Source organism: Megascapheus bottae, chromosome 3 (assembly GCF_031878675.1).
Source record: "Megascapheus bottae isolate mThoBot1 chromosome 3, mThoBot2.hap1, whole genome shotgun sequence".
NCBI lineage: Eukaryota > Metazoa > Chordata > Mammalia > Rodentia > Geomyidae > Megascapheus > Megascapheus bottae.
Window position 1 is genome coordinate 32,056,557 of NC_143511.1, and position 24,746 is coordinate 32,081,302.

Here is a 24,746-nt window from a genome sequence, read left to right on the forward strand (position 1 = left end):
CCAGAAGTGGAGCTGTGGCTTAACTGGTAGAGTGCTAGCCTTGAGCAAAGGAAGCTCAGGGACAGTTCCTACCCTGAGTTCAAGCCTCAGGACTGACACACAGAGTAAGGAATTGCTGGTGAGCATCTGTGGTCTTCACCATAACCTGTTAGAGAACTGAGCAGTCATTGGAGGATGAGGTTTGTTTGGACTCAGCATGTAGTATTATGTGAAAGGTGTGATCTACCCATCATGGATATTATCCAAATAAGGCTCCTTCTGTCCTCCAATTTTTGTACATGTTGAGACAATAAGACATTTAAAATACATATTTGAGATATGTATTTGGGTTATCTTTTTTCAAGACAAAAATTTAAAAATCTGATTTTATATAAGTCATTTAGTTTGCCTGTAGTCATATCCTTTCTTTTGCTAGCCTGAGTTGAGTGAGAAAGAAAGGGAGGGAATCTGATTTTTTGTTGGTGGTGGTGGTGGTGGTGGTAGTTGTGGGACTTGAACTCTAGGCCTGGGCCCTGAGCTCTTTTGTTCAAGGCTAGCACTCCACCACTTTGAGCCACAGTGCCCCTTCTTGTTTTCTGGTGGTTAATTGAAGGTAAGAATCTCATGGACTGTCCTGCCTGAGCTGGTTTTGAACTGCAATCCTCGGATCTTAGCCTTCTGAGTAGCTACGATTATAGGTATGAACCACCAACACCTGGCCAGATACTTCTTTTTCTGCTTACAGTCCCCCACACCCCGCCCCCCAGAGGGTATTGAGTTGCTTTCTCTCTTTTCAGGACCCTTGTAGACTCATGGTTCAAAAATTAACTTGAACTCTGAATCTGGGTGCTATCCCTGGGCTCTTTTTGCTCCTTTTGCTAGTGCATTACTCCACTTCTGGCTTACTTGAGGTTAACTGGAGATAAGAATCTCCTTTTGCCTGAGCTGGCTTTGAATCATGATCAGCAGATCTCAGACTCCTGAGTAACTGGTTTTAAAATTTTAGCCTTTTGGTTTTGAGAACAAGGTCTTGTTACATTTCCCAGGCTGACCTTGAATTCCCTTGAAATCCTCCAGTTTCAGTCTCACAAGTGCTGAGAGAATAGATATGCATGGCCATGTTCATCCTGCTTTTAGTTTTCATTGTACTTTTTCACCATGTAAAATACTTATGTGGGTATTTCTGCAATTCAGAAAGCAGGACTGTTTTAGGGAGTCACAGTCCTTGCCCTCTGTTTCCCTTAAGTCTCTTCTTGCTCTTACACTATTCTGGGGTTTCTAGTTATGCAAATAAAATCACACACTTCTTTCTCTTTCTTATGCCACACATCTTTTCTTTCTATTAACTAACAGTTGCCTAGTTAACTAACAGTTGTTTCCATGGGTTTTCTATCCCAGGATTCAACCAACCATAGGTTGGAAATATTTTTGGAAGAAAATGTATCTGTAGTGAGGAACCAAAGATTAATTTTTCTTATCGTGATTTCCTAACCAATGCGATGCATAGCATTTGTACTGCATTGGTGATTTTAAGATAGCTGGAGGTGGTGTAAAATATGTGAAAGGATTTGTGTAATCTGTATGCAAATGCTACCTACCCCTTTGTAGCACCTTAGGACTTTGGCTATGTGGTGCTGGCACAGGTGATAGAATCATGGATGCTGAGGAAGGGCTAATTCTGGTATTTCTTTAAAAAAGAACATTTATTTTTATTTTTATCTTTACATGATTGGACACAAAAATTAGAATTTATTTTCTTCATTTATTTGATTGAGTTTCCCCCATCATTCCCCTTCTATCATCCCCCAAAATCCTGGTATTTCAGAAAGCTCTGCTTGCAACCTTCTTTTGTGTGTGTGTGTGTGTGTCAGTCTTAGGGCTTGAACTCAGGGCTTGGGCACTGTCTCTAAGCTTCTGTGCTCAAGGATTGTCCTCTACCACTGAGAGCCACAGCTTCACTTCTGGTTTTGTGGTGGTTATTTGGAGATAAGAGTCTTATGGACTTTTCTGTCTGGGCTGGCTTCAAACTGCGCTCCTCAGATCTCAACATCCCGAGTAGCTAAGATTACAAATGTGAGCCACTGGCTGGCTTACTTTATTACTTATTTACTCGGCTTATTATAACTTTTTTCTTAGAGATGAATAGTTGGGTAGTTTATGTTCTGTTGCTCTTATAAACAGTTTTGCTGCAGTGAACCTTGTGCATGTATTGCTTTGTATTTGTGTATGTATAAAAGCTTTTAGTTGGTGAGGTTCTCTGGCAAAAGGTACATCCTTTATTTTGTTAATGTCAGAAGTTAATGAACGCAGAGCCTCGTGATCTCACTTGGCTTTTTCTGCTCAAAGTTGGAATTTTACCACTTGAGCCACACCTTCACATCCAGCTTTTTGCTGGTTTATTGCCTGGGTTGGCTTCAAACTGAGAGCCTTCAGATCTCAGCCTCTTGAGTAGTTCGGATTGTAGGTTTGAGCTACTGGCACCAAACCAGGCTCAATGGTTTTGTTCTTGTTGGCCATGGGGTTTGGACTTAGGCCCTGGGCACTGCCCTTGAACTTTTTTACTCCAGGCTAGTGCTCTACTACCTTGTGCTATAGTACTACTACCTTCTGTTTGTTTTTCACCAAATTCAATGTCTTTTTCATGTTTCCTAGGCATTTAACTTGCTCTAGGGTTGTCACTTTTCAAGTGAGCTGTGACCACAAACTTAGCATGAATTTCTTTTTGTTCACAATTTACTGAGTGTCAATTCTTACTGTAGTTCTTTGGCACATGATTTTTTTTTCTTCATTTCTTAATTCTAGAACTTTTGCCTCTTCACTAAAGGAGGTGTTATTTTTACAGTTCTCTTTGTTTGGCATGTCCAGATTGCCACCCACCATCACCGTTCCTTTTACTTTAGGGTTGTTATTAAGTAAAATAAGAATTGGTTGGATGCATGTACTCATGCAAAGGGACCTTGTCCCTGTTGATCTGATCCCATTTTTTGATTAAATGGGCTCTTAGGAGACATCGTCAGTTTGCAGAGGATGTGCTTATTCACGAAGAGATTTGCTATGTATGTACTTGAATTTTTCCTGAGGAAAACATATCTCATGAGGAATTATGTGAGAAGCATGGTATGCGTGAGCAGGGGATATACTAGCTTTAAGATATTTATCCCCCTTTGCCTATGCTGACAGGCATGATTGACTGGAGACACAGGCTTTCTGAGAGGCAAGTTTGTCCCAGGGTTGTCACAGTCTGTGACTCTCCTGGCTACTGACAGAATGGCTGTGGCCAGTGGGGCTGGTTTGGGGAAAAAGAGACCCTATGGTTGTTCACTTGGCTTTTTTCTAAGTAGGAAGAAGCCATGTGGTAGTGAGAGTGGTTAGTCGATGGCAGTGGAAATGTCTTAACAGGAGTCTGAAATTCTTGTTTGTGCAAAGTTTTCTAGGAGGCAGAAGACTCATGTTGCAATCCCATTTTCTTCTCTAGGATTCACCCAACAGTGCTCATGAGTGTTTGGGCTTCAGGAACTCCACTGCCCTTGAACATTCTATTTGTGGTTAAGTCTTGCTTCTGGGTCCTGGCTGACTGAATCTGTGAATTTGCAGTGAGTTATTCTGAATTTTGTAGTGAGTTTTGTCTTTAGTAGGAAAAAATGGTATAAAAATTCTTTATCTGGTTTCTGAAATGACTCTTTGGAGAATGCTGTCCTTTGTCTGATATAGACAGGGAAGAGTTCTTCTTCATAGTTCTTGTTTTCCTGACCTGGGCAGAAGGGGCTCAGCTCCTGGCCTTATAAGGACCTCATTCCTGCAGGTTTTCCTTCTGCATCCTAGTTTTGGGCCTTTCACAGCTCTCTTTTTCATCAGGCCTATGAAAGTTTTTGCTATGCCATGTACCCTGGAGGTTGGATGTCTTGACCTCTTGCTGCTTCTTCATGTGTCCTATTCTTGGTATTGCAGAGCTTATCTCATAAGAAGTGGATGGGAGGTAGCATGTTTGTGGCAAACAGCACCTCAGGGCACAAGCTTGCAGGAATGCATCAGCATCTGAGTTCTGTAGGATAACTTCAATAGGAGGACTTTTGCTTGTATTGCACTGCTCTTCCTGGATGCCTGGAAATAGAAATTCTGGAGGGTAATTGTGTTTGAATGGTCCCCTGAAGTTCTAAATTTCTGAGGTTCAAATTATTGGAGTCCTTATTGACTGTCAAGTTAGTGGGCTGTTGCTCTTCATCGTCTGCCATTTCACTGAGATCTTCAGTCTTTTCAGTTGTGGATTCAACAAAGACTTCTAATATGGATACACTGGCAGAGGCTTCCTTTGTCTTCTGTCTCACACATGCCCATTACTGGGCTTGTAGTTGGCTCTGGACTGCTTCCCTGTGGTTCTGGCACAATGTCATGGTGCCAGGTTCTTCCTACTAGGCTGTGAGATCTAGACTTAGAAAGCAGTCTATCTTCCCCTCCAGTTAGAGAAGTTGGAGAGACCTCTTTGGGAACCACACTAGTGACTATAGAGTATTCCTCTGAGTTTCATAAGGTGAAGGTGGTTGAGAAGCCTGTATGGTATGACCTTCAGTGCTTTTTTCTTTCTCTACCATTTTTGGTACTTTGTGAAGAGCTTCTCCCTACAATGCGCCCCCCCCCCCCCCACTTCACTGTCAGGACAGGACAGGTATGGAGAAGCTTCCTCGGAAACTGGCACAGGGGAAGCCTTTTTCAAAGTAAGGTGATTATGGGCTTGAGAATCTTTAGGGACAAGCCCCACTTGTGCTTCACCCAAAGCTTCTTGATATGCGCCTCCAGCAGCTGTTGGCTGGCAGCATCCAAGTGGGAAGCCTCCTGGGAGGAGCTCTTGCAGCTTTCCCTAGTCTCAGTTGATCTGCTCCCATTTTGAGATGAGATGGCTTTTAGGGTTTCTTCTAGGCATTTCTTTTTAAATGAGTCAAATAAGTGTATTTTGAACCACTACTTGATAGTTTCATCAGATCACTTTCTAATTCTCAGTTTTGGCATCTAGAAAATCTGAGAAGCTTTCTGTGTCCCTATCCAGTTCTTTCACTACCCTGCTCATATAATGTTCTAGGTCCCTTTTGGAGTTCTTCCATTTCTGAAATACTTTTGAGCACTCCGTGGTTGCCTTTAGTATATTATGGCAGATATCACCTACAAATATGGAGTTCTGTAAACACCCATGCTGTCCTCTGCCTGGTCTTTTCCTGAGAAATTCTCTTCAGCAGACAGCTGAATCTTGAATTTTGTTGTATAGAGGTGTTGTGGGAGCCCTCTTGGAGAATTATGTTCTAGCTTTTCCCTCAACTCCAAGCCGACTGAATCACTTGGAAGGCTGAGAAAGCTTCTCTTTTGCAAGGGGACTTGATAATGAGTAAAATCTTTTTGAAACTGTTTAAGCACAGCGCGTAAAATCCTATGACTCTCTGAGTGCTTCTTTACAAGGTGATTTTCTAACTGCTGAACAGCAAGTAGAATAGGACTCGCTGTGCAGAAAGGGAAGGCCCCCAGAACAGCTGGCTGCATTTCTGTAAGACCATGGGGAGAATCAGCTCCGGAGACTCAGGGAGCTGCTGGGATTCTCCCTTGGTGTTCCAGAAGGCCTGTGGGATGGCCGCGTCCTGGGCCCTGCCCAGTGACTTCATCATGTTCCCCAGAGAATCCAGAGGGTGTTCTTTCTCCTCCCCAGCGTTCTCCTTAGCCCTCTTACTAATCACTACCTCCAGCAGCTCCAGGATGTCAGAGTTGAGGGCTGGGCTAGGAGAAGGCACCTGAGAGCTGTTGGTTGGAGAGCCGCTCCGTGGGGTGCTTTCTGGTGGAACTTCCCTGAAGTCAGATGGAAGACCCGAGTTTGAGTCATGGCTGGGTGGAGTGCAGGCCACAGGTGGAGGAGAAAGAGAACGGGGAGGAGAAAGAGAACGGGGAGGAGAAAGAGAACGGGGAGAAGGATGTTCTAGAGGAATCAACAGCTCTGGAGGCTGAGGCACAGTGTGGTGTGACTGTGTCTCAGCAGGAACTGAGGAACATGTCTGGACTGGTGACAAGGTAGAGGCCAGAGGCTGCAAGCCCTCGTGTGAAGGAGCTGGGGAAGCCTTTGGGGACGCAGTGCTGGAGAAAGCCTCCTCTTCACGGTGTCCAGCTGCCGGGTGGGCTGCAGCAGACGCTGATTTGACAACTTCACCTAGGGTGTCTCCTTTTAATAAGTGCCTGGAGCTGCTGTTGTCACTGAGCTTCCCTAGGTGGCTGCAGGAGACAGAGACAAACTTTCTTCAGCATCTGATAGGCCCAGGAGGATGGGCAGTTGTGACTACCTGCTGTCTACCTACTGAAGCACACCCTGCCATCTTTTACACAGCCCCTAGACTTCTCTGTATCCCACATCTTCCTATCAGTGCCATCCTGTGCCAACCCGAAGTCTTCCTCAACCCCGAGATAACCCCATTCTCTAGAGAAGAAATGCAGGCTCAGTCACAAGAGGAAAATCCTTACCTGGTAAGAAGGGAAACTAGATCGTGAATGTCCTCAAGCTCTTCCTGAGTGTCTCTGCAAGCTAGAAACACACACTGTGGTTATGGCAGACATGGGAGAACCCCTAGATTTTACAGGAGGGGGAATGAGACATTCCTTTGTTAGAGACCATGGAAGATCCACTGGATCTCAAATTTTTATTCATGGCCACAAGGCAGGTTCCAGTGCTAAGAGGGCTTAGAGAGGGGTAGTGCTTATTTACAAGGTGCTTTCATCTCTGCCAACCTCCGTGGCCGCAAAAGCTCTCTTGGATGGTAAGGAAAAGGATCTTATGTGTATTATAATTCTTAGGGATGTGAGTTTGTCCACACTGGGGCTTGCAGCACCAGAAGCTGAGGTTTGGCCTTGAGATCGTGCCCTAGATTCAGTGACCCCACTCCCGGGGGGGGGGGGGGGGGGGGGGGGGGGGGGGGGAAGGGAGGGGCCGCGTGCCGCCGCCGCCCCCGCTCCCTGCTCGGCCATGTGCTGGAGGCCGCCAGCGGCGGACCTGCAGTGGCTACCGCTCCACACGGCCGGCCATGCTTCTGTCCACCCGCACTAGCTGCCTCCATGCTGGAACCCCTCACCCCGCTCTTGAACATGCGGGCTTCCTCCGGCCCCGCCCCGGAGCCCGGTGCCTGGCAGCCTCCAGATGCCACTGTCCCCCACCCCCCCCCCCACCGCCGCCGCCTGTCCGTTTCAGGGGCCCCCGGAGGCCAACCGCCACCCAACGGTTTCCACGGCTGGACTCCGGCTCCTCGGCCTCTGCCTCGGTCCACCGGGCTGCTCTGACCACAGCCGCCCCCCTCATACTCCCCCCCCCCCCCCCCCCCCCCCCCCCCCCCCCCCGGCCCCCGGCTGCTTGCACCACCTGACAGCGGCGGCCTCCACGTGCACCAGGCCGCCACCTGCCCACCCCGCGGCCATGGCTGCTTGGCCTGCTTCGCTGGGGTGGGGGGGGGCTGCCGCCCTGTGGGCCCTCTCCACCCACTTCCGGCCTATGCTCCGCCCCCATCCCACACACTAATCGCGAGATTGACAGTTGTGCTCTAGCGGAGATTGATACATCAATGTCCACCCTGAGCTCCCCTGCAGGCTGTGTCCACCCAGGATCAGACAACACAGCGCTTGTACCTGCCTTGATCACATGGAGGGATGTGTGGAGAATACCGAGTAAACCACAGATTACCAATCCTTTCTTGAGATTAGAAGATTTCTGAAACAAAATGTCACTATAGGTATCTTTCTGAGTCAAACACTAAATCTTATCCTATGGATCCCTGTGGTCTGTTAAGTTTCTGATAAAACATGAATAAGCCACATGAATCTATTTTTCAATAATACAATCAGATGCTATTTGTTTTTGGGGGGGGTGCTTTTTGTTTTTTCTGGTTTTTTTTTTTTTTTTTGCCAGTCCTAGGCTTGAGCTCAGAGCCTGAGCACTGTCCCTGGATTTTCTCAAGGCTAGAGCTCTACCACTTCAGCCACAAGCACCACTTCTTCTGGCTTTTTGCTATGTATGTGGTATCGAGGAATTGAACCCGGGTCTTCGTCCATGCTAGGCAAGCACTCTATGGACTAGGCCAAACTCCCAGCCCCTCAGGTGCTATTTGGCTATATGTGGTTGCATATCTTTTCTCCCTGCAGAACACTTGCCATTGCTTCCATATAACAGTACATTTGAATCAGCCAAAGCTACATTTTGGTGGCTTCAATATATTTCTCCAAACTGCCTGAAGATTTAGCTTTGGGGATTATTTTGTGGGAAGACTAATATTTAGGGCCACAGAAGTTTGGGCCTTGGCTGCCAGGGGAGACTATTAAGAAAGGTATGAGGGGAAAATGGAATGGGCTTCTCACTTAAAACTGCTCATGAAGTTCGTCATGCTTGACTTCAACCAATGATATGCCTTTAGGGAAGTCAGTTCAATCCCTGGGACCCCCTGTATACCCAAGAGGAAAAGTACAGGCTGCTCTGCTAAGCACATCCATGTTCCCAAAGGTCCTCTTCCAAACAAAATAGCAGCTGTGCCTGTGGAGAACTCTCCATTCTGAAATGCCTATGATGCTCCTCAGGAGCTTGGAATTTTAATTTTATCTTTCCAAGTCTAGGAACGCCTACACCGTTTGCATGGTCTCAGAGAAAAGCTTGCAAATGCACAAAACATGTAGAGAGGGCTGCAAAGAAAACCAATGATACTGAAGTGAAGTGATTGAGTCGAAATTGCTATGTGATAGGTACCCATACTTATTAACCTGCACATTTTTTAAAAAAATCAGATGGTTAGTGTGTCATGTTAAAGAGAAGAGCAAACAGTATCAGCCAGAGTGGAGACTGTAGTTACCTTGGTAACAGACACAAGTGGTGCTGACAACACCCAGGACTGGAGAAGATGCTGAGCCAGAGGCCGTAGGTAATGAAACTGGGGACAACTCCCTAACATGCCAATACTGGGGCTTGAACTCTAGGCCTGAATGCTATCCCTGTCATACTCAATCACTTGAGCCACAGCTCCACTTCTGCTTTCTTTTTCCCTTGGTAGTGATGATTACTTGGAGTCTCAGAGACACTTTTCTGCTTAGGCTAGCTTTGAACTATGATTGTCAGATATCAGCCTCCTGAATAGCTATCATAGGCATGCACCAACAATTGCTTTCTTAGATGCTTTTGATGTTTTGTAGCCATTTTATGTTCTATATGATAATATCTTTAAATATACTCAACTTTTACTTTAAATTTTTATTAGCATCAGTTAGTTTTCTTGATAGCCATTCTTGGTGTCGTTTTGATTTGTATTTCCTTTATGGCTAAGAATGTTGAACAACTACTCATATATTTGCCACTTTACTATGTTTGAAAACAGATGATGAAAGTGTTATGTTTTGTTGGTCATTGAGAATGAAATGTAATGTGCTAAAAAAAAAATACTGTATAGGGCTGGGAGTTTGGCCTAGTGGTAGAGTGCTTGCCTAGCATGCATGAAGACCTGGGTTCAATTCCTCGGTACCACATGCATAGAATTTTAATAAGCTAGAAGTGGTGCTGTGGTGCTGCGGCACAAGTGGTAGAGCTCTAGCCTTGAGAAAAGTCCAAAGATGGGACTCAGGCCCTGAGTTCAAGCCCCACAACTGGCAAAAAAAAATGTACAGACCTGGAGATCTTTTTTTTTTATAATTTTCTATTGTGATTAATAGAAGGGTTACATTATATTCACCAGATAGAAGGTGCATAACTTCACAAACATTGATACCCTTTCTCATGTCATGGTCCCCATTTCCCTCCCCAGCTTATCTTGATTTCCCCCTTCCTTATCCAATTTCAAATTACCAATTAAGCACATATAACATATATCAGATAACAAGGTGAAATACCGTAACAATATGAGATAACCAAGGGACAGCAAAAGAGATGAGAGATAACAGTACATAAAGGAAAACAGTCAATCATTATATGGCTTTTGTTTCCTTATCCTGGAGGTCCTTACATTTAGTGTCATACTATTTGGCCTTATGTCTCTAGATTTTGTTCTATGGTAAATGTCTGCTAGGAGAGCCCAAGGTTTCTACTGATTATGACAAATGAGGGAGACTATTGGGCCTATGTTCCTTTGAGTCTGGCTTACTTTACTTAATATGATTTTTTTCTAAGTCTTTCCATGTTCTTACTAATGGGGCGATGCTGCATAGAATTCCATTGTGTATAAATACCACATCTTGTTGATCCACTCATAAACTGCAGGACATCTGGGTTGGTTCCATATCTTTGCTATGGTAAATAGTGCTGCAATGAACATCATTGTGCTAGTGGATTTAGTATGCCCTTGTTTCTGGACGATTGGGTAAATGCCAAGTAATGGAATTGCTGGGTCATAGGGGAGCTCTATGTTTAGTCTTTTGAGGAACTGCCATACTGCTTTCCATAGTGGAATGAGTTTGCACTCCCACCAGCAGCGTAGTAGTGATCCTCCTGGCCACATCCCCTCTAGCATCTGTTATTAGTTTTCTTGATCCTGGCCATTCTAACTGGAGTGAGTTGGAATCTTAGAGTTGTTTTGATTTGCATTTCTTTTATTTCTTTTATGACCAGAGATGTCGAGCATTTCTTCATGTGTCTATAGACCATTTTTATTTCTTCAGAGAAGACTCTATGTCTTAGGCCCATCTTTTAATGGGATGGTTGTTACTTTGGAGATTAGTTTTGGAGTGATTCAATTTTTTGAGCTGTTGATATATTTTAGATATGAGGCCTTTGTCCATTGAGTGATAATTTACATATCTATTAGTTTAAAACAATTATATTTGATTCAAATCGTATCACAATAAATGTTTTCATATAGTATTTCTTAATCATAATAGTATTCCTATCTTTTCTTCAGAACCCAATGCAGTTGCTCTATGGTCCTGATATGAAGCAGACTCAAATCACAGTAAAGACACACACAAATTTTCCTAAAGTTATGTTCCTCATGTGCCTCAAAAACATATTTGAACTGAAAGGGGCAAGTGATTATTTCTGTAATTTCATTTTATTATTTATAAATGTGATGTACAGCGGGTCTAAAGTTACGTAAGTCAGGTAAAGAATGCATATATTTTTAGAAATTTGTCATCACTGGCCTCACTCTATCCCAGATTTTCCTTCTCGTTGTCACTCATCTTAAGTTCTACAGTTTAACATAGAGTGACATTCTATTTTAAAGCCAGCATTTTTCCAACTATGTAACCAAAGGGTCCTGCAGATATATTATGGACAAAGGTTAAAAGGACAAAGGTAACAAGAATGTGCCATGTTTTAAAACATAGAACTCTTTACTAATGATATCATTCATTGAATGCCAAAACTTGTCTAAAATGATAGCTGCTCTTAGGAGGCACTACATGACAGAACAAGCTTGGACAGATGATGTGTCATCGGATGGAATGGGAAACCATATTCTTTCCCTGGAGTCAAGAGGTCCACATAAAACCCCACACATATTCTCAGTGTTGTCAATAGCATTCAGGAAGTGAAGATTTGAATTTTTCAAAACCAGCTGGGATTATACAGATACTTTACTAAACATACTCTGTTTGGGTGTATCAACAAAATGCTATTAGAATTTACGTGAAAATCATGTGTTGTAGAAAGGTATCTTCACAGTGCCTAGCCTCTCAGTGTCGTTTCTGGTATAGACTGCCTGAATCCGTAGAAGAAACACCTCAAACTTGTTTCCTGTAAAGCATTCCAGTTCAAGGTTGATGAAGCTTAAAAGATTATCCAGGTATGTTGCTAGGCACGATTAGTTCATGCCTGTAATCTTTACTCAGGAGCTGAGATCCAAGGATCACTGTTCAAAGCGACCCTGGGCAGAAGATCCAGAGAACCATTCTGAAAACTGTGACACTCACCTCCAATTAACCTCCAGAAAACACAGACGCTGTGGTTAAAGTGGTAGAGTGCTAGACTACACTATTCTCTAACCCTGATTAAGGTCTTGGATCCCAGTAAAGGGAACAGTTAAAGGATGCAGAAGCTAACTCCTAAATCCTCAATAAATCAGTTGTCAACATTCTAGATGACACACAGGCCTGCTGCTATGCTTTCTGGGAATTCAATGACAAACTCAAGTGACCCAAGTCAGAGCAATAGGATCCCTAGACAAGAAGGGCAGAATTGCTTTCCTTACAGACCCCTAGCATCCAGGGGTTGCCCAATCTAAGTCATGCAGAACAGCCTAGTAAGCTATCACCCCATGCATCCAGATCCTAGGGAATACTGCAGACTTTCTGAAAAGGCTGTAGTGACTGAATGGGCACATTCAAATAAGGGCTTTTAGCTGACAGTCATCAGTGGCATTGTATCATGTGTCCACCCCAGCCACACCTGCTTAGAGGAAGACCACACACTACCCATCCCTCTCCCAGACGAAGGCACTGAAGGAAGCCACTGCATGCATTGAGCGTGAAGACTGTATTAAACACTCCACATTTGAGGAGGGAGACGTCATCAGTGCCCAGCCAATGTACTCACACACAAAAAACAGGCTTGCGGTGCACGGGCTGCAACTTCTCATGAGAAAAATGGACCTCACAAGGAACCAAGTGAGCAGCATGGCATGCATGGCTGACCATCAAACGGCTGAGATGACAGTGTCGTGGGCAGTGGATACGCTGGCCTGAGACATTCATCCCTTTTGGTCTGTGCTGGCAGGCATGATTGACTAGAGACACTGGCTTTCGGGGAGGCAAGTCTGTCCCAGGGTGGTGATAGTGTGAGACCCTGCTCTCATGGACAGGGTGCCTGGGGCCAATGGGGCTGGTTTGGGGAAAAGACACCCTGGTGTTCTTTACTTGGCTTTGTTGTGGGTAAGGAGGAGCCAAGTGGTGGTGGGAATATCCAGCTGTGGGGGCCGGAACTTCATGTAAAGTTTTCTTAGATGCAGAAGGCTCCTGTGGAAGGCCCAGTTTTTCCTCTAGGATCCTTCCTACAGTGCTCATAAGCATCTGTGCTTCAGGCACTCCACTTTGTCTGAGCGTTCTGCTTGTGGATAAGTCTTGCTTCTTAGTATTGGCCGACTGGATCTTGGGGTTTTGCTGGCAGTCTGCCTGACTTTTAGCTTTAGAGGAAAATAATGCCATAAAAAAATTCTTGATCCGATTTCCAAAATGAATCTCTGGAGGATGCTGTTCTTTCTCTGACGCAGATAGGGAAGAGTTCTTCCTTGCACTTCTTGCTTTCCTGACCTGGGCAGGAGAGTTCAAATTCTGTCCTTGCGAGGGCCTTGTTCCTGCAGGCTTTGCTTTCTGTATTCTGGGCCTCTCACAGCTCTTTGCTTCTTCGGGGCCATGAAACACCTTGCTGTACCATGGGCCATCGGTGATGGAGGTCTTAGGTTCTTGCTTTGTGCTGTGCCCTCCCGTTCGTAATGGAGAGCTTGACTCATAGATAGTGGACGTGCTGCTTCTGGAAAAGTTCTGTGAGCTACTCAGAGAACTCTGTGAAGCCAGCACGTTGGTGCCAAGCAGCACGTCGGGTCCACATTCTTGCAGGAAGGTGTCAGCGTCGCAGTCCTGCAAGTTATCATCAAAAGGTGGGCTTTCACTTGTACTGCTAGATTCTGCCTGGTCTTTCAGGCATGAACCTGGTGGATGCCTAGCAATCGAACTTCTGGAGGGTAATGGCGTTCGAGTGGTCCTCAGAAATTCTAAAAGGTTCAGATTTTGTAAGTCTTTGTTGACTGACAAGTTAGTGGGCTGTCTCTCTTCCACCTCAGCCATTTCAACGGGATCTTCAGTCATGTCAGATGCAAAGATCTCTCGTATGGACACACCATGGCAGAGGCTTGCTTTCTCCTGTGTCTCACATATGCCCATTATTGGGCTGGTATTTGTCTCTGGACTGCTTCCCTCTGATCCTGGCACAATGTCCTGGTGCCAGGTACTTCCTAAAAGGCTACAGGTTTTGGAATTGGAGAGCAGTCCCTCTTTTTCTCCAGGTGGAGAGACCACTGAGGGATCACAGTGGTGACTACCCAGTGTTGTGCTCAGGGTTTCACGTGGTGGTGCTTGAGGAGGCTGTGTGGTATCACCTGATTTTTCTCTCCCTGGCATTTTTGGCAATTTGTCCAGAGCTTCTCCCTGGAATGCATCCCCCTTAGAGGTGAGATTGGCCCTGAAGTCACAACAGGCCAGGTGTGGAGAAGCTTCCTGGGAAATGGCCACAGGGAGAGCCTTTTTTAAAGTAAGGTGATTTATGGGCTTGAGAATCTTTAGGGACAAGCCCCACTTGTGCTTCACCCAAAGCTTCTTGATATGCGCCTCCAGCAGCTGTTGGGTGGCAGCATCCAAGAGGAAAGCCTTCTGGGAGGAGCTCGTGCAGCTTTCCCTAGTGTCCAAGGGTGCTTCTCTACCAGTAATGCTGGAGCTGGAGTTTTCAAGGGGGGCCAAGGCATGGTCTGTTGAGCCCCTGGAATGACTAACATGCAAAGGGACCTTGTCCCTGTTGATCTGATCCCATTTTTTTATTAAATGGGCTCTTAGGGCTTCTCCTAGACTATTCATACCTGAATAAATTGGGGGAAAATATTCAGAATCGCTATGTGATGATCTCATCACGTCATTTTCTGATTCTCTCAGCGTGTTAGTTTGCACACCATCTGCTGAGCAGCTTTCTGCATCCCTGTCCAGTTGTGTGGCTACCCCAGTGCTGTGATGTTCCAGGTCCTTTCTGGAGTTCCCCCATTGCTGGGATGCAGAGCTCTCTGAGGTTCCCCTCTCTTGCCTTCTGCAGCAAACGTCTACATTCCTGGAGTTCTGTGAACACCCTGGCTTGTCCTCTGCCTGGTCTGTTACTCGGGATTTCTTCCCAGAAAACACCTGGGTCTCACAATTTCTTTTATGGAGGTGCTGGATGAGCCTTTCTTGGAGGTGGTTTTCCAGCTTTTTCCTCATTTCAAAGCTGATGAATTCACCTGGAATCTTGATAAAGTCTCTCTGGTGTAAGAGGCCCTGATCTTGTGTAAAGGCCTTGAGAGACTGATTGACCACAGCGGGTAGAATTCTCTGACTTTCCAGGTGCTTCCTGGCAAGGTGATGTTCTAGGTGTTGGACAACAGGTGGGACTGTACAGGAATTCACTGGAGGTGAATGAGAGGATAGGACCGGCATATAGGATGGGACATGGGCCTGAGCTTGGCTGTCAGCCAGTGGTAGAGGCTGACACCAGGTCAAGGCAGGAGTGTAGTTTTGTGATTGGCTGAAGTGCTGCAGTAAGGGCTGGGGTGGAAAGTGCTGGGGAAGTACATTATCTTGGTCTTGTGCTGGCATGAAATTATAGAAAGTATTGAATAAAACAGAGGGTAAGACTAGTGGCTGCCCAGACATTTGGACAGGAGCCACCAGGGACTCGCTGTGCAGAAAGGGAAGGCCCCAGAACAGCTGGCTGCATTTCTGTAAGACCATGGGGAGAAGCAGCTCCGGAGACTCAGGGAGCTGCTGGGATTCTCCCTTGGTGTTCCAGAAGGCCTGTGGGATGGCCGCGTCCTGGGCCCTGCCCAGTGACTTCATCATGTTCCCCAGAGAATCCAGAGGGTGTTCTTTCTCCTCCCCAGCGTTCTCCTTAGCCCTCTTACTAATCACTACCTCCAGCAGCTCCAGGATGTCAGAGTTGAGGGCTGGGCTAGGAGAAGGCACCTGAGAGCTGTTGGTTGGAGAGCCGCTCCGTGGGTTGCTTTCTGGTGGAACTTCCCTGAAGTTAGATGGAAGACCCGAGTTTGAGTCATGGCTGGGTGGAGTGCAGGCCAGAGGTGGAGGAGAAAGAGAACGGGGAGAAGGATGTTCTAGAGGAATCAACAGCTCTGGAGGCTGAGGCACAGTGTGGTGTGACTGTGTCTCAGCAGGAACTGAGGAACATGTCTGGACTGGTGACAAGGCAGAGGCCAGAGGCTGCAAGCCCTCGTGGGAAGGAGCTGGGGAAGCCTTTGGGGACGCAGTGCTGGAGAAAGCGTCCTCTTCACAGTGTCCAGCTGCCGGGTGGGCTGCAGCAGACGCTGATTTGACAACTTCACCTAGGGTGTCTCCTTTTAATAAGTGCCTGGAGCTGCTGTTGTCACTGAGCTTCCCTAGGTGGCTGCAGGAGACAGAGACAAACTTTCTTCAGCAACTGATAGGCCCAGGAGGATGGGCAATTGTGACTACCTGCTGTCTACCTACTGAAGCACACCCTGCCATCTTTTACACAGCCCCTAGACTTCTCTGTATCCCACATCTTCCTATCAGTGCCATCCTGTGCCAACCCGAAGTCTTCCTCAACCCCGAGATAACCCCATTCTCTAGAGAAGAAATGCAGGCTCAGTCACAAGAGGAAAATCCTTACCTGGTAAGAAGGGAAACTAGATCGTGAATGTCCTCAAGCTCTTCCTGAGTGTCTCTGCAAGCTAGAAACACACACTGTGGTTATGGCAGACATGGGAGAACCCCTAGATTTTACAGGAGGGGGAATGAGACATTCCTTTGTTAGAGACCATGGAAGATCCACTGGATCTCAAATTTTTATTCATGGCCACAAGGCAGGTTCCAGTGCTAAGAGGGCTTAGAGAGGGGTAGTGCTTCTTTATTTACAAGGTGCTTTCAACTCTGCCAAAGTATGGCCTACAGAAACTCTCTTGAATCGGAAGGAAAAGGATCTCATGCGTATTATAATTCTTAGGGATGTGAGTTTGTCCACACTGGGACTTGGAGGTCACACCTCCCTATCTAGGCAGGCTTGCCTCAGCCTCCTAGCCCTCCTTTGTGACACACCTCCCTCTCAAGGAATGCTGTCTCATACATAGTCTCTTTAGTTCCTCCCCATGTGACAGACCTCACTCTCCAAGGAATGTTACCTCACTTTGCCTTTTGGCCATTCCTCCCTTTGTGACTCATCTCCCTATCAAGGCAGTGTTACCTCACACATAGCCTCTTAACTCCTCCCACTTTGTGACACACCTCACTATTGAGGCAGTTACCTCACAGCCTCTGAGCCCCTCCCTACTTTGTGATGAAGCATATCAGCTTCATTCCAAGGGGATTTCTGATTACTTTCCTTCTAAAGGCTACCCAAAAACTGACATCCTTGGCATCCTGGCTCTGGCTGTCAGAGTCAGAGATCTCCCCTTGAGACAAAATGCAGAACTTACCTTTCAGAGCACTTTTATTCTTTCTCCTCATCTGGCCTCTCTTCTCCACATGATGCTGAGAGATGAGAGAGACAGGATTTAGACCTCTTTTCTCCTTTCCCTAGACAAGTTCAGATACGTGCTGTTCCCGGATAAAATGCTGCTCTCTTCCTTTGTCCCTGCATTGTCTTTCCCCATATTTAGTGTGGCAAATTATTTCTGCTTTCACAGGACCACACACCCAGGTTTCCAGGTTCCCCCAGCTTCCTGTTTTTTGCATGTTGACCTTAGCCTCTGCTGGGAGCTTTGTGTGGGCTTGGAACAGCCCTGTAAGCAACCTAACACTGGGTAAAAATGTGGTACTCAGGTCCTTGGTGTGACATGAGGTTGAGAGTCCAAGTCCCCTCCCTCTCAGGAGCTCTGCTCTGGGATGCTGAGTTTCAGGGTTTTGGCTTTCTAAGGAATTGCACTTTGAAATCTCCCTTGAATCTATCATTTTTCAGTGAATACATTTCTATACACTTGCACACCACCGAACATATGTGTGAGTTGTAAGCTAAATCTAGCTTCCACATATAAAGGAATACATGATCTTGTCTCTGACCCTGCTTAATTCATTAATTTTTCCAAGTCTGCTTTCTTCACAAATTGTACAGTATGATTCCTTCTAATGGATGAGTAAAATTCCATTATATATGCATATATATGTATATGTCCATCTTTGGGTGGTCTGTCCCTGGGGTTCTTACCTTCCTCATCTTGTTCTTTCGCACAGGAGTGGGTGAGGGTGGATTTCCCTTGAAGCAGGGCAGGAGCAGTAGCAGGAGGAAGAGCCCCACTCCACACACAATGGCAAGGGACATGTCCATTGCCAAGGTGGTGAGGTCGAGGCTCAGCCAGGGGATAGCAAGGCTTTTCAGTGAAGAGAGGGGATTCTCCATCATCTGAATCGCACTATTGCTCGTGAGCAACTGAGCTCTGGGCATTTCCTTTGGCAACATATAGTCAATGAAGGCTGACATCACAGAGGCCTGCTTTGCAGTAAGTCACAAAGGGGGAGGGGTGATGCGTAACAAAGCCCTCCCCCTGCCTCTAGCTCAGCACTTCCTTCCCTCCTGGGCCTCTAGATTCCCACCTCCAAGTTCACCTGCTTGGCCTGTGAGAGGCAGACCTCAGTCCATTTCTTGAGCCTTCCCCCTTGAACCCAGACATTAGCTGTTCTTGCAGATCACTGTTTGAAATCTGCATTTTTCATAGTTTTATACATTTTTTTCTTAGCTCTGGAATGTGTTGTTTCACTTGACTTTGTAATTTCTAGATCACCTCTGTGTGCAGTTTCCAACTTTCCCATGTAACTGGAAATTCAGTTCTCTGAATTCAGTATCAATTCACAAGTAGTAAGATTAGTGTCAAGCAAAATAAAGGTGTAATAATTTGCAGGGAACTTGAGAACTATTTGAGCTACTATGTGAGGAAGAATAGCAGTGGGAAAAGGACAGCTGTTACAGAGAGGACCAGGTTGCATGGACTTTCATATGGACTTCAGTGCTGAGTCCTGGCATGTAGCCGAATGGTGGGTCTTGGGCCTATTTCTAAACGTGCTGCCCCGGTCTCTGGAGATGTATTCCTTCAGTACCCTGGTAAGCTAGCTCAGGATAAGACAGTGATGACTTTGCCTGGAGTAATAAAAACCATCCTGAATTTCCTGCTTGGCCTGTGAGAGGCAGATCTCAGTCCATTTCCGGAGCCTTCCCCCTTGAACCCAGACATTAGCTGTTCTTTGGAGATCACTGTTTGAAATCTGCATTTTTCATAGTTTTATAAATTTTTTTCTTAGCTCTGGAATGTGTTGTTTCACTTGACTTTGTAATTTCTAGATAACCTCTGTCTGTAGTTTCCAACTTTCTCATGTAACTGAATATTCAGTTCTCTGAATTCAAGGTCAATGAGATCAATGTCTTAGAATAAAGGAAATAAAGGTATATTCATTTTCAGGGAAAATGAGAAGTACTGCTATTGTCTGGGAAAGAAGAGAGTTCTGGTGGATAGTGAAAGAAGGATAGCTTTTATAGAAAGACCCAGCAGCATGAGCTTTCTAATGGACTTAAGTGCTTAAGCCTGACATGTGGCCGAATGGTGGTTTGAAGTCGTCTGGTTTGTAAATGTGCTGCCCATTAGTGTCTGGAGGTGTATTTCTTGTCCTGAAAGTTCCTTCAATGCCCTGTAAAGCAAGCTAAGGAGAAGTGGGTGATGACCTTGACTGAAGGTATACAAATCTTGAATTTCCACTCCTGGGGAATGGAATATGTGTCGGTGGTGTGGGGACAAAGTAAGAAAGAATAAAAAAAGAATGCTGCCTTTAATAACCCTGGGTAACTTTGCTGGGTGCTATGTCTCATGCCTGTAATCCTAGCAACTCAGGGGGCTGAGATCTGAGGATCACGGTTCAAAGCTAGCCCATACACTAAAGAACTTGAGACTTTTATTTCCAAAAACTGGAAATGGCAGTGTGGTAGCCTTGAGCTGAAGAGCTCAGGACAGCACCCAGGTCCAGAGTTCAAGTCCCACGACTGACAAAATATTTTAGGTAACTGAAAGCTTCCTGGTTATGAGCTAAAACTTCACATGTCAGCATAGTTAGATGCCAGTTTCTGTTAAATTTTCCTTCTTTTTTTTTCTGTTGAATTTTCTGCCCTTTAAATTTTACCCACCAATTTCTTTGAAAGGGGTATTGTGCGTGTCTGAGTGATTCCTACGGAAATGGAATAATGACCTACATGACTTGCTGTCTCACAGCTGGCATCCCAGCTAAGTAGGAGACAGAGGCATAGGACTGAAATCCAAAGCTGGTTTCAGAAAAAAAAAAAAGGATCAGGAAAATTACTGAAAAGAAAGAGTTGGGCTAATTCTAGTTCTGCCTAGTAAGTGTGAGATTCTGAGTAAAAAATCACTTATTGCCAAATAAAGGTCCTTTAATAAAAAGGTAGCAAGGAAGTATTGCTCTGTTTTCTTCACAGTCCCATCATCATCATCAATTTTCTCATTTAGTCTAGGTTTTTGTGTGTGTTGATTTTGAACTCAGGGCCTAGGTGCTGTCTTGGAGATTTTGCTCAGGGCTAGCATTCTGCCACTTGAGCCACAGCTCCACTTGCTTCTGCTTATTTCATAGCAGCTAGCCTAGTGGATAAAAAGGTCTACTACCCTGTGGTTTTGCTTTCTCATAATAACTAGTGATATCTCATGAAGTTATACATCTAGTCGGGTAAAATACCAATTAATGTCCCGTGCCATTTTAAAAGTAGGCTTATTTTAACTTATTTGTCTTATTATCTTTTGCCAGTCCTGGGGTTTGAACTCAGGGTCTGGGTGCTGTCCCTGAGTGTTTGTGTTCAAGGCTGGTGCTCTACCACTTGAGCCACAGCTCCAATCCTGTGTGTGTGTGTGTGTGTGTGTGTGTGTGTGTGTGTGTGTGTGTGTGTGTGTGATTAATTAGAGATAAAAGTCTTGCATGCTTTCCTGCCTGGGTTGGCTTTGATTTGTGATCCTCAGATCTCAGCCTGTTGAGTAGCTAGGATTACAGACGTGAGCCACCAGCGCCCCACAGTTCATAAGTTTTTATTATTTAGTGATATAGCGCTCATTTCCCAGCTGGAATAAGCACTAGACAAGCCTTTGTTCTATGTAATTATTTTCTTCAAACCTCGGTAGTTAATTCTGCCCTGACCTCTCGTTCTGAATTCACATACAAGTTTGCTAATATTTCAGTATTTTGTAGTGCACAGACATCCATCGCGCAGCTCCCAGTTCACTCCCTAGACAGGAGCAGATGGGGAGCCAGCAGTCTGCTCGGCACTTCCTCGCGGTCTCCACCAGGGGCGCTCGCGGCCCCGCGCCTACCGCCGGGTCCCGGGGCTCCCCCGGCTGCTGGGGGCTGGGAAGGCGTGCCGGGGCGGGAGCTCGTCTCAGGCGCTCACCTCCCCGGAGTCGCGCGGGCGGGCGAGGACGGCCACGAGATGGGCGCCGCGGCGGGGGCCGTCCTCGGGGTGCTCGCGCTTCTCTCCACGCAGCCCGGGAGCCCCGGCGTGGCCGGACGCCCCCGTGAGTGCAGACCACCTGGGGGTGGGAGGGCGGCGGGCGGATCAGGCTCGGACTTGGACTTTTAGGGCTGTGGTGGCGCGGGGGTTCGCGGAGTCAGGAGGGGACATTTCCTCTCCCAGTCCCCCTCCACCCCTGCTCACCAGCTGGGTGGTTCATTTTCAGCAGTGTCTAACGGTACCGTCCCGCTGCATGCGTTCACCTTTGCCCCTCTCTTTCTCTGTTCCGGGCTTGCTTGCCTTTTTTTTTCTGGGTATTTATTTATTTAGCTTGAACTCTGGGTGGATTTTTATTTTTTTCAAGGTTTTATTAACACTGATTTAAAGGAGAAAAAGCCTGCCCGGATCCCAGCTCTTCTAATATGTCTGTGCTGTGTTGTCTGGTTTATTGCGCTGCTGTTTCTGGAGTTTTCTGCGTGGGAGCATTCATTTCTTAGTTCAAGCGCCAGGACTGGCAGGGGGAAAAAAAAAAGGAAGAAAGAAAATGCACATGGGGTAAACGTTCTCTGCCAGTTAGATTTTAATTTTTGGATGCCTTTTATGCAAGTTAAAATGTTCTCAAAACTATGTGATGTTACCAATGCACCAATGCTCTGATCCAAAAATGGAAACACTAATGGTGTAATGTACTCCACGCTACAGAACTTGAGGTGTTACTTAAGTACAAGTATTCCTGTAGTGTTCCTCTTGATTTAGTCTGAAAAATAAATTCATGAGCTCTAAGAAAAAGCTCATACAGGTAATACCTAATCCAGATCAATTCTTGAAATATCCTTGAATTAATGCAATGCCCCAAAACCACACATATGAATAATTTATAAATACATTCCTAAAATAGGAAATGGTATCTACAAGTGGAAACAGAACACTTAAAGTTGGATATTGCTCTTTCCTGGGTATAAAGTCTTACATTTGTTAATTAAAGCCAAGAACAGTGGGGATGACTGTTTTGAATTTATTCTGGCAAAGATACTACCATATTTGCTATTAGAATGAGTAACTGACACATTAGAAATCCCTTTGGACACCTCTTCCATTGTCATACAGGGTTGGACTTTGAAGGTATCATAGTTAAGGAGATAAATCTGGTAAAGTTAAGCTCATGGCATGCACTGTAGTTTACCACCTGGAGTGGTAGAGATAAAGACAAAGATGATTCCTCCTGTAGTGTATATTTTCAGCCATTTGTGAAGGCACAGAAGTTTGTGAGCTCGGTGGGGCTAAAGGGTTGAAGAATTATGCCAGGTTTCCAAGGACATTGCATTCTGCCTGTAAGAACTAGAGTTGGGGTGTGAAGTATGAAGACAGATTGGGGATGTGCGTGCAACATGCTTTGTGGCATGAATACAGCCTTGGAATGGATGGGGAAGTGGCTTCTGAGACTCACCAGTTCTCAGGGGCCTGGATGGTGCAGTCAGCTACCAGGAACACTGAACGTTGTAAACATAAACCGGCTCCAGTCTTAAGAGAAGTGGTCCCTAAATATCTCCAGGTTCTCCTGATGTTTTCCCGGGTCTGGCGACAGAAGATCCACTGGTAGGTGGGCACTGAATGTAGACACCTGTTTCTTTTCCAAACTATGCCTGGGCATGCAGCAAGAGGTATCAAAGTCCATCTGCGGGGTAGTTTCACAGAATGACTTCCATTGGGATGTGTTAAGGAATTAAATATATGGATTTTTTCATTCTCTGTGGCAGATTTTTTTTGCCAATTCTGGAGCTTGAACTCAGGGCACTGTCTTTGGGCTTTCTCAAGGCTAGCGCTCTACCACTTGAGCCACAGCACCACTTCCAGCCTTTTCTGTGTATGTGGTATAGAGGAGCTGAACCCAGGGCTTTGTGCATGCTAGGCAAGCACTCTACCTCTAGGCCAAACTCCCAGCTCTCTGTGGCAGAATTTTAAGTCTCACTCAAAAGCAAATACTTAAAGATCCCATTAATGCAAGTATGTATACACAGAATTAACATGCCAAAGAAATGAAGAGAAACGGCAATTTCTTTGGGAGCTATGCTTAATGAAAAAACTGCCTGAAACTGTATTTTACTTGAGAGGAAAAATACAATAAGTAGGTATAGAAGGGTGTCAAGGGTTTAGAAAGTTCAAGTCTCATTTCACTTAGTTTGGACAGATAAATCAGTTATATATTTTTTCTGTCTATGGAAAGTTTCACTTAGGTTTGGACAGATAAACCAATTATATATATTTTTTCTGTCTATGGTAAGTTTCAGATTTTTTTTTAACATACTTGCCACTTCATTGTAAAGTTTTTGTACAGAGAAATTCAGTCATATATATATATATATATATATATATGCATGTATGCTTGCACAAGTTGAATGAAAATGTAGTATGGCAACTCATTATTCAAAATCCAATGCATTTCTAGAAGCTTGTAATTCACATTTGAGCATGAGCTTCAAAAAAACAATCCTATTTATAATAGTACCACAAAGAATAAAATATTTAATAAATTAAAGATGTGCAGGTTTGTATGCTGACTTATGAAAGACAGCTGAAAGAAGTTAAAAATATTCCCAAAGAAATCTCATCTGTTTATGGGTGGATGATTTAATGTTGCCAAAGGTATTCCTCCAATTAACCTACAGATTTAATGTCAGGACTACTAAACTTCCAGTAGGTTTTTTTCTTTATTTGAAAAAAGCCTTAAACTGATATTAACATTCATATGGAATTTCTTTTTAAAATTTTTACTTTATTGTCTGGGTGATGTATAGAGGGATTACTCCTACATTTGTAAGGTAGTGAGTACATTGCATCTTGAACATTATTACCTCTTGTAGTTTTTTTTCCCACTTTCCCTCTCTCCTCGTCCCAAGTTGTAAAGTTCATTTTCTGTCGGGGTCCTTCGTCCCCAGTCCCTCTTGAGGAGGGATGGGGAAAAGCACATCCCAACCAGTCCAAGCCGCGAGAGGAGAGGGCCCACTGTCCTCCCGCACTCAGCCTTGCTTCCCCGGAGCATGAACAGAAACGCCACGCAGCTTCATCAAGGCAGGAATCTCTCTCTCCAAAAAACCCCTCCTTATATTGGGTGTGGGAGCCTATCAGCACAACAGGTGGGCAGGATAAAGAGGTCCACTTGTTTACCCCTACTACGGGTCTCAGCAGAAAGTTATTAGAATGGCATTACTCGGCCCCCAACATCTCCCCCGTTTTTATCTTAAAAAAAGACAAAACTTAGTATATGTGGGGCTACCACCATATTAGATCGGCTGTGCCTGTCTTAGGTGTCTCCAAGCTCATTAGTCTTCTTACCCGTCATGGGATCACCAAGTCCTTTTTACTTGGCTAGGTTGATAGCTACTTGGCTCCTGTCTTAAGTTGATAGGCTAATAGCTGGGACTTTCCCGTCTTTGACTACCAGCCGTCTAAGCAAATCAGACCTGAGGGGATGCATCTATTTCCATGGGAGCAAATGCCTGTCGCATTAGCATTCACTTTCTGCATTGACTTTGTAATATGTCTATTGCTTGCCTACAATTTTAGTGCATAAAAACTAATCCAGACTGATCAA

General features: G+C 45.2%; 2 protein-coding genes and 1 long non-coding RNA gene across 3 annotated transcripts in view; 2 read left to right on the top strand and 1 right to left on the bottom strand.

Annotated features, from left to right (window-relative positions):
* Positions 1-24,746, top strand: part of LOC150065233 (uncharacterized) — a 256,479-nt gene that overhangs the window by 99,029 nt on the left and 132,704 nt on the right. The gene's annotated exons all lie outside the window — the stretch shown is intronic.
* LOC150065236 (spermatogenesis-associated protein 31A6-like) lies at positions 12,493-18,088 on the bottom strand. Its single transcript, XM_090329032.1, has 4 exons — positions 17,870-18,088; positions 17,142-17,196; positions 16,340-16,400; positions 12,493-16,093 (listed from the first exon to the last, which is right to left on the bottom strand). The coding sequence occupies exons 1-4, from the start codon at positions 18,062-18,064 to the stop codon at positions 12,493-12,495; spliced, it is 3,912 nt and encodes a 1,303-aa protein (XP_090185158.1). The 5' UTR covers positions 18,065-18,088.
* The window catches only part of LOC150065237 (contactin-associated protein-like 3), a 39,036-nt gene continuing 35,423 nt past the window's right edge, over positions 21,134-24,746 (top strand). The window contains 1 exon segment of the mRNA XM_090329033.1: positions 21,134-21,222. Within this exon segment, the coding sequence (XP_090185159.1) occupies positions 21,134-21,222 (89 nt within the window).

What these genes read in the sequence shown, in the direction of transcription:
- LOC150065236 (XM_090329032.1), bottom strand. Translation starts at nt 18,064, where the DNA reads ATGATGGAGAATCCCCTCTCTTCACTGAAAAGCCTTGCTATCCCCTGG. An exon ending in GAAAGAACAAGATGAGGAAG is followed by an intron (nt 17,197 to 17,869) that starts GTAAGAACCCCA and finishes CTCATCTCTCAG; the next exon opens with CATCATGTGGAGAAGAGAGG. An exon ending in GAATAAAAGTGCTCTGAAAG is followed by an intron (nt 16,401 to 17,141) that starts GTAAGTTCTGCA and finishes GTGTGTTTCTAG; the next exon opens with CTTGCAGAGACACTCAGGAA.